This window comes from Dendroctonus ponderosae, unplaced genomic scaffold (assembly GCF_020466585.1).
Source record: "Dendroctonus ponderosae isolate FM_Combo_2020 unplaced genomic scaffold, Dpon_F_20191213v2 Dpon_F_20191213_1, whole genome shotgun sequence".
Lineage (NCBI taxonomy): Eukaryota > Metazoa > Arthropoda > Insecta > Coleoptera > Curculionidae > Dendroctonus > Dendroctonus ponderosae.
In genome coordinates, this window is record NW_026017110.1 from 85,050 (window position 1) to 91,630 (window position 6,581).

Consider the following 6,581-nt stretch of genomic DNA (forward strand, 5'->3'; position numbering starts at 1 on the left):
ATTTTATTTTAAATTTATTGAATTACTAATATAGCTATTAAAAGATAGGGGTTTATGGCAGCACCCATATCACTTAGGGGGATAAAAAATAGATAACAACCTACTCTCAGACCTACTGAACATACAAAATTTCATCAAAATTGGTCAAGCCGTTTGGAGACTGTGACACGAGAACTTTATATATATAGATAAACAGTATTTCGCTTTGTGTTGGAAAAATACACCGACATGTATTTTAATTGATAAATAGAGACAATAAATGACTGAAACCCAGGAATAAATTTTGATTTGGAATTGAAACACAGTCAGGAAAGTATGTACAACTTGGATTAAATGTAAGGTATACGGATATTAACTGTCTGCGGCAATAGCAAAAACTGTGAATTTGTCTATTGTTATAGTATACATAATATAAATATATACTACTCACGTGTAATTTTTCCCAAATTAAAAAAAATTCTCACTCTATGGTGCGATTTCTGGGGCTGTTTGTTTTCCATAGTAGCAACCAAAATGTTGGTATAGATATGTTCCATTGAGAAACCGCATACGACATCCTGGTTTGCTTGCAGATTGGCGTTGGGCACAACAAGTAATTTGATGAATGCTTTGTTAGACTTTCGCCATACTACATGTCTAGAGATAGAGTAATTTGAAGTAAGTATTAGTTTCCAATTTTTAATAGTGTTGGAATACACATAAATTTTAACTTTCGGTTGCTTACTTTGGATCATGCTCGACATTGTGGACGTCACTTGACTCGTCATACTCCGCGGCGTCGTCGCGTGGCGGCAAAACAAATGCTCCTTCGGGCATCTCTACATCACAATTAACATGCTGCTCAATTTTTCTTGGTTTCACAGTTATAGACGGTTGTCGAGGCGTCAACGATAATAAGCTAGATGGTTGACTACCGGATCCAACTGAGATTGATGTTAGAGATCCAGGCTGTTTCTGAAATTGAAACCGTACATATTCGAAATAGTTACGTTTTACAAGAAATTCCAAGTTCGAATCTCGAGCGGCAAATGCATTATTTTCCCGCTAAACATGAAACCTTACACAAAAGTTTCAAACTTGCAGTTATATTGCACAAATGTAACATATCATGGAAACGTTTCAGAAACGTCTTTAGCGCACACAAGTTTCGTAGTTAAGTGATACTATCTATATTGGTAAGTACCTATACTTTTTAAGTGTAGAAACTTTAGTATAGGTAAGTATATTTAACTAAATTATCTTTAACTTAGCCCATGTGCTGGACGATGTTATGCTGTTCTCAATTCGAGTTGTTTAGTTCATTTATGTACTAAAAGGCTTATCAATATTATTTGAGGGCAATAAAATGAGCCGAACAAAGAAAATAAATATTTCTAACAGGCATCTTTGGCGTTTAGTGAACAAGAGCGTAATCGAACTACATAATACTAAGTTTTGTATATATTGAATATCTTGAATACTCCATACATTATATGTTTGTTCTTGTTTATTTATTTAATAAAAATTCTATTGTATATACATATGCCATTTGAGTTTTATTCATCAAATTTTCGAACCTGTTCGAATTGTAAATTTTAAACATTTTGAAAGAAGTTAGCTTAAATTGTTTTGTAAATATATTTATGAAAACGTTATAGAATCATGAAAGTACAGACATTGATTCTTTGATGATAGTACAAATATTTCAGCTGGTGGTATATTTTTGTCCTCGAAGCAGGACAATTCTATAGTTCTGCTTCTAGGTCCAAAATATATCACCAATTAAAATATTTGCACTCTTCAAAGATTCACCATGTATAATGTCACAAAATATTTATTTGCAACGATTAAATAACCTTTAGCGCAACGCTTCAGAAACATTTCTGAGGGCGGACATTTTCAATTACATAAAAATTTCTGAAACATACAGTGCAGATAACTGAAACGTTTCGGGATTTAAATATACGTTTCTGAAGCAAAACATTGTTTAGCGGGATATAAACCAGTCACTGCGAGGCTGGATAATGTTTGTTACATACCGACTGCAATGACAATGAATGTTCCAAGCATTCAGCGACCTCCGAAACGGTTAGCTCTTTTACGTAATTCTCTTGCTCTGCTAAATCCAGATTTAATAGAGTGATGGTAGTTTGATGCTGAGTGGGATTAGTGAATTTAAGAATTAGTTCGCTTGGAACGCCTTCGACTAATGGACTGAGCGATACTATGCGAACTTCAGGAATGTGAAAGCTACAATAATAATCCGAGTGTTACTTTCAAGAAACTACCTTATCTTTTTCTTTTAAAACAAAAACGATGTTAATTCGACTTGTGAATTACCAAGTATGGTTGCCGGCTTGGACAATTATAGTTCAATAGTAGTGTAGTTTAGTTCAGCAGCTATTTTAAATAAACGAATTTTTAAAGCGAAAAAGCTATTTTAAACTAAAATATATATATGTATATATATATAAATTGACCCATTAGAGTAAAATGTAATATTTAGTCGTTTACTGTCAAATGAATATGTTTAAATGATTTTTCTATCGATATTTTACTAATTTAGATATGGAACTTACTAAGCAAACAATTGAATCTTAAATTTCACCGAACTGGGGTTAAATTCCGGTTTGCTGACGTTGCGCTCACAGCAACGACATCTTAGTGACTTTTTGATTGACAATTGCTTGCGCACGGGAAAGAGTTTGTCGACAGTAAGTGGTTGAGACTCAGGCTGCAGAAGTCTCTGTTCCACTGTCGTTACTACGGAAAAATGCGAACTTAGAGATGAAAACAATTGATTAACAAATGTTTATAGATTTCGTCAGTACATACTGTCCATTAAGTTCAATGGAGTAGTTATTAAATGTTCAGGCAGTTCGTCTACATCGTTTGACGCCACTGCAGGCTCCGGCATTTTGGGTTTTTTGAGGAGTGCATGTGGGGTATCAGGAATGCCAATTTTTTTCCGAAGAGCTGAGGCGGTGACACCAGTTCTATCCTAAATATAAATCGAATTTCTACATAGCTACGTTCTTGTTAACGAGAAAGTGATTTAAGCATAGACTTGAAAGCTTTTTTTGTAACAAAGCGGACAGTTAAGATTTTATGTATAAAACAGTAAAGTGTGTGTGCCGCTAAAATCTGATTTCAGAAACTTACAGTATAACTGACAAATTTTCCAATTTTCTTTTTTTTATCGTGTTCTTTTTTATGCTTTTGGGACAACATAATCTGCTTGTAGCTATCGACTACATCTTGTAAACGGTGACTATGGACGTTGTCTCGTTGCGGCCAACCTCCAGTGGCTAAAATTTAATATTTTAATTCAACTAGATAAAGACCAAGCGGTTTATATGATAATTGCACATTTAGCGTAGTGAAATAATTCTAAAATTTACCAGACGGTTGATCTGGAATGCCAACGTCTCTTGAATTCCATCTACAAAAATAGCAACTCAAATAGTAGGTCTTTTTTATCGGGGACTTGGCATCGGTAGGGTTTGCTGGACCTTTCGATGCTATCCTAGTGGATAATTCTTGTTGACAACTGGGACATATTAAACAATTTGCACATCGGTTTTTCTTCATTGTAGCCTCTGCAGATGGAATATTCTCAGAACATTTTCCACAGAAAATAGAATCCACCTTTAAATAATTTACAACACATTGAATCAGATATCACATCAGCAAGCTGAACTTGCTGGCAATACAATTTATTTAAATGGATTTGTACTATTGCTAGGAGCAGATACTAAGCAATATTTATTTACATACTTACCTCAGAACATACACAAAAAGAGCAACGAATCTGTGAGCAATGCCTACAGAAATATAGTTTGGGAAGTGGCTTTATTAACCCACAGGTGCAGGCATACGAAACTACTTCAGGGCCGGTGATGTACGACATTGTAATTTCTTTAAATTCTTTTCCTTGGTAAGGGACAATAATCTCGATAACTATGTACCTACACTGATCCACACTATAGAGTAAGTAAAAATTTACTTTCTCTATGATCTACACGAAGGAATTCTCTAAGGTTCACTGACAAGTGACAATTCACATGACAATTACGGTTTTGGCCACACTAGCGCATATATCCTATCTGACTCCTCGCTTCAATGACATGCGCAAGTCAGTTTGAGGTTACAATAATCAAAACAAACTTCTATTTACCAAAACGGGTATGTATTAGGTATTAGGGCTCGGCTTAGGATCAAACTCGAACATTTCGAGTATTCGAATATTTAAAACGCGAATAATTATATCTAGTCATAACTCGAGAATTCGAATACTGGAATACACCAACATTATCAATCTCACAAGGTGCAAATATCTTTATATGCACTTTGTATACTTTTATAAAATAAGTTATTCATATTCTACAAGCATTTAAACAAAGAGTTATATATTTACAAGCAAATGAAAATAATTATTTACCCTCCAGCAAGTCAATATAAAATTAAGTGTTTGTGTTCTTTGTGTTCTGGTGACTCGCGACAACTTTTGACAAGTTACAATTAGTGTGCCGACAACTTTTTTATCCGTTCGGCTTATTTAAAGTTTGATTCCGAGCCCTAATGTATACCCGTTTTGGTTTGTTTTGATTAACGTAACCTCAAACTGATTTGCGCTTGTCATTTAAGCAAGGAGTCAGTCACGATATATGCGCTAGTTTTTGGCCACAGGTTCTGGCATAGACAGCATAGATAAAGACGAGTACTTTGGTGGCATGCCCATAAAAAGCCCTGTGATGAGATCTGCGACGGATGTCTGAAGATAAAGACAGGGTTGTTTCAGCTTGTCTCTGTCTTGAAAAACACTGATGTGATGACATGTAATTAAGTGCATGATACTGTGGGTTTATGAATATAAGGTAGAATATTGCGTCGATTTGCGTGACGTCAGTGGAAGTCACTGCGTGTCGTGATTTTTTGCTGTGCTAAATGTGATTAAATATAGCTTATTTAGTCTTTGTCCAATTTGATTATTTTTTTATAAATCTTCCTTATAATTACAAAATATTTTGCAGCAGGTTTTAAACTTGAAAATAAAAAGTAAGAAAAATATATTTATTTTGTAGGCCAGCACAGTTTCCAGATGTGCAATAAAGTATAGCGATTGCTTTGCAAGTACCCCAAAAGTTCGAATTACAAATCCCGCTCATAATAATCATTTTGGAAATGCTGAGAGCATATTCTGTCGGAGGCAACATTAATGGTGTCCAATAGCTTGCTTAAAATTCTCCTCACAAGCACAGATTGAATACTTTTGAAGTGAAAACTTTTGAGGGTAAACCGATTTTTTTCGGTCACGGCGGCTCCCACTCCGGCCTCTTTGCGCCTGAGGCTTGGGACGCACAAATGCACTTTGAATTCGACATTTTTCTCTTAGTGCGGGTGCATCTGTAGATCTGATAAACTTTTCAAATACACATTGCGTTATTAAACTGACAGTGATTTTGATTTATCAATTATTGAGTGTGATATTATTGTGCTCGGTGCAGTTTATTTTATAACGCTGATAACAATGAATCAACAAATTATCAAGGGAGAAGCTGCGACCGGGTATTTATCATTGCAAATGAGATTGCACATTGCCGTGTACTGTCAAATATTGTTTTAAGAACTAACAATCGATGTTGTGCAACAAAATTGTGCCTAAGATCTACTACAATAAAGTTTTTAAAAAATTGTTGGACCTATTTTAAATCGCCTGATTGATTGTGGACGCAAATTCACATCAAGAAAATATTAAATTAAATTAAATCGTATCTTATGTATAACCTTTCAGCTCTTGTTGCAGGATTAACTAAAGGGGCTAACAAATAGGATCTAAGACTATAGCCACTGTCACCCGTATTAAAAAAAATCAAGGAAATATACTAAACGGTCCCTAATCGGGCGTTAACCAGCCAAAAAGTGCCGGTTAATATAATCGTTTTTTAGAATATCCAAAACAGTGGTTAAGCGACGGTACAACACATTTTTCAAACTAAACGACCATTAAATTTTTAATCACTGTTTAGTCAAACGGTGCAACCGGGCATTAGAATATTTTTTTTCAATCTACGCGCGATGGCTTACACTATGTATGTATACATATAGTGTGTCAAGTGTATCCTGTCTCTTCCTCGTTTTACCGTATATTTTAAACAGATAGAACGTCTTCAAATCACCAAAATTAATTCATTTTGTAGTTCTATCCAGATACAAGTTGAAGCAGCGAAAAGTATTAAGTAATGGTTTTTACGCCAAAAACGATTTCTTGCCCAAAAATGAGCATTCAGTAATAGATCAACTCAAAGTAACTTTCATCAACTGACGTCAAAGATTATACATACAAAGTGAATAAGAAATTACGACTAAAAATATGGAAACTCAAGAAGAAGAAGAAGAGTTTACACAAACCCAAGAAGAGCAAAATGTAGAACCTCCTGTTGAAGAATATTAACCAGAGCTTAAATACTGAACGTATAAAACCCGCGTTTGAGCATATACTTTTAGGCAACGACCATACCACGTTGAATAATACCGGTTCTCGTCCGATCACCGAAGTTAAGCAACGTCGGGCGCGGTTAGTACTTGGATGGGTGACCGCT

The 6,581-nt window shown here is 35.0% G+C and overlaps 1 protein-coding gene across 1 annotated transcript; it reads right to left on the reverse strand.

Annotated features, from left to right (window-relative positions):
* Positions 1-375: 375 nt before the first annotated feature.
* On the reverse strand, positions 376-4,515 carry LOC109543113 (dynactin subunit 4). The gene is made up of 9 exons (XM_019912657.2): positions 4,421-4,515; positions 3,761-4,148; positions 3,381-3,627; positions 3,142-3,287; positions 2,815-2,980; positions 2,559-2,742; positions 2,019-2,229; positions 725-954; positions 376-636 (listed from the first exon to the last, which is right to left on the reverse strand). The coding sequence occupies exons 2-9, from the start codon at positions 3,887-3,889 to the stop codon at positions 423-425; spliced, it is 1,527 nt and encodes a 508-aa protein (XP_019768216.1). The 5' UTR covers positions 3,890-4,148; positions 4,421-4,515; the 3' UTR covers positions 376-422.
* Positions 4,516-6,581: the final 2,066 nt, after the last annotated feature.

Excerpts from the sequence above, each read along its gene's own strand:
- LOC109543113 (XM_019912657.2), bottom strand. The coding sequence starts at position 3,889 with ATGTCGTACATCACCGGCCCTGAAGTAGTTTCGTATGCCTGCACCTGT. Across the intron at positions 2,981-3,141 it reads GAAAATTTGTCAGTTATACT|GATAGAACTGGTGTCACCGC; the intron begins GTAAGTTTCTGA and ends ATTTATATTTAG. Across the intron at positions 637-724 it reads AATGTCGAGCATGATCCAAA|ACATGTAGTATGGCGAAAGT; the intron begins GTAAGCAACCGA and ends CTCTATCTCTAG.